We start from the raw sequence: 2,504 nt of genomic DNA on the forward strand, positions 1-2,504 counted from the left end.
CTGTATCCATGTACCAATAGTCATTCAGTTGATGAAGTGAGAGTGTGTTCATAGCCGCATCTATGTCTGTAGGGACATGATTCATACTTGGGGTCGCTGTTGTGTAGTGGGTATGGGATGGTTCAGGTCCAAAGACTCCTTTTGTGGTTTGTGGACGAAGCTACCATCCCGTAGTGGGATATGGGCAAGGTGATTTGGCCCAAGTGTGAGGTGAGCAGGCATCCCAATGAGGCATGGAAGCCCATTGTTGCGGCTATGACGCTGCTGAATGTTGCTTTTGTCCCCTACCACAAGATCCACCACGATTTCCAAGGCCACCACGACTACCGTAATAGTTGCTGGGCCGCCATCCACACCCACCATGATTTTGGCTTATGGAATTACTATTCTCATTTTTATTTTCTTGAAGCTGTTTGGAATTATTATCACCAGAAACAAGATTATTATTGGAATTAATAAGCAAAGTAGAATCTGCACCTGATTCAAGAGTAGCACGTTGTTTCATGCTTTCTTCTTCTAATGAAAGCATCGAACGGGCTTGCGCAAAGGTGGGAAGAGGACCGCGGTGTTGAATGATGGTTACGAACCCCGCGTAAGCCTCTTTTAATCCATGAATCATTTTGAGAACCATGAGATCGTCAGACACTTTTGCGCTAATATTTTCTAATTGATCTGCCAGCACTTTAAGTCGCTGGCAATAGGCAACAACATTTGGAAAATCCCGAAGGTGAGTGTTGGTAAATTGGGTTTCAAGGTGAACGGCTCTCGTATTCTTGTTATCTTGGAACAATTCTGCTACACGGTTCCAGGCATCTTTTGCCTCATCTTCCAGAATAATGATAGTGTTGAGAATATCTGAAGAAACTGTACTATAAATCCATTGCGTGACAAAGGCATCAATCCTCTTGCAAGTTGATGTTTTGGCATCCGTCATGGTGGTGGCGGCTTCCGTAGGAGGGATGATGTGGTCAAGAACGAGGTGGGCAAGGGCATGGAGCTTGAAGAGAGTTGCCCAGTTGTTGTATTGGCCTCTTTTGAGATCAAGAGTGATGGGGATGGCTGTTTCGATATTAGTGACAGTGGTGGCGGGATAAAATTTTAAGTTAGCCATTGATGCAGAAAATAGGAGGAAAAATAAACTAGGCTACTGATACCAAAAGGAATATAATATCGTGTCTTGTATATTATTATCAAATCAATTTATACAATGTACAAGCTACAATTTGGTTAGCTGTTACAACAAATTAGGCTAACTTATAGGAGAATCTATATTCAACAAATTAGGCAAACTTATAGAAGAATGATAATATAATTTATATTATACAAATTTCGATAATAATATCTATCCGCAACATTGATGGTTTTATGAGCAATTTACTCTTTAAGTTGTGTTATTTCTTCTTTCATAAATTTTACATACAACATTTCCTTTTGTATTTGACACTTAAGTTCCAAAGTGCCAACCAATGTCATTATTTGTTGTACCTTTCAATTCTTTTTTTTGGGAACTCTTCACATGGTGGCATGCTCAATTTTCATTTATATACAAGAAATAAAATTAGCACAAACCAAGCTACCTCAATGGTTAAAGAGAAGGTTCTTGTCCCTAGAGGTCATGTGTTCGAGCACCGACAATTGTAGGGTATTTGAGCATTCACTGTTGTTAGAAACTAGGGTTTCAAGAAGAAAATACAATATCATAAAAGAAATAACAATGAGAGGTAGTTCTTCATTGATACACAACAAAACTTTTTATACAGTAGTTACCCAGCAAGATAAAACTACAGATCTAACAACCGCTCGTAACAAATATGCTAACAACCTCATAACTGCATAATCGCCTACCACACGTCAGCAACAGTTGCAACACTCAAATTCTCTCTACTTTTTCCTCCTCCCCAAGAAAAGATTGAAGATTAACTTTAGCACGAAAAACTTTAAACTGAGCTACAGCTAGAGGCTTTGTAAAACCATTAGCAACTTGGTGACTACCTGGCACATAATTCACCACCACTTGTTTCAACGCAATCTTCTCACGAACGAAATGGACATCAAGCTCTACAGGCTTACTTTTTGCATGGTAGACACGATTAGCTGTCATGGCAACAACACTGTTGTTATTGCACCATACAATTGGTATTTTTTGCCTTGCAATACCCATATCACTCATAAGGGCACTCACCCACGTCGTTTAAGTAGTAACATCAGCAACACTCATGTATTCAGCCTCCATGGTGGACCTGGCGACCGACTTTTGTTTCCTAGAAGTCCACATGAGTACAATATCACCTACAAAAACATAGTTACCAGACATGGACTTGTGATCATCAGTGTTTCCAGCCCAATCAATATCAGAAATACTACAACATTGAAGCCAGCCACTGCAGGTGTTATCACCAAACCATGATTAAGTGTTCCTACCAAATACTGCAAAAATCTTTTACAACAACAAGATGTCCTTGTATTGGGGCATGCATGTATTGTGCAACCTTATTAACGTTGAA

At 39.7% G+C, this 2,504-nt stretch overlaps 1 protein-coding gene across 1 annotated transcript; it reads right to left on the bottom strand.

Annotated features, from left to right (window-relative positions):
• Positions 1–253: 253 nt before the first annotated feature.
• On the bottom strand, positions 254–1,111 carry LOC120162893. The gene has a single exon (XM_039172956.1). The coding sequence runs from the start codon at positions 1,109–1,111 to the stop codon at positions 254–256; it is 858 nt and encodes a 285-aa protein (XP_039028887.1).
• Between the last annotated feature and the right edge of the window lie 1,393 nt (positions 1,112–2,504).

Source organism: Hibiscus syriacus, unplaced genomic scaffold, assembly GCF_006381635.1.
Source record: "Hibiscus syriacus cultivar Baekdansim isolate YM2019G1 unplaced genomic scaffold, ASM638163v2 tig00111409_pilon, whole genome shotgun sequence".
Lineage (NCBI taxonomy): Eukaryota > Viridiplantae > Streptophyta > Magnoliopsida > Malvales > Malvaceae > Hibiscus > Hibiscus syriacus.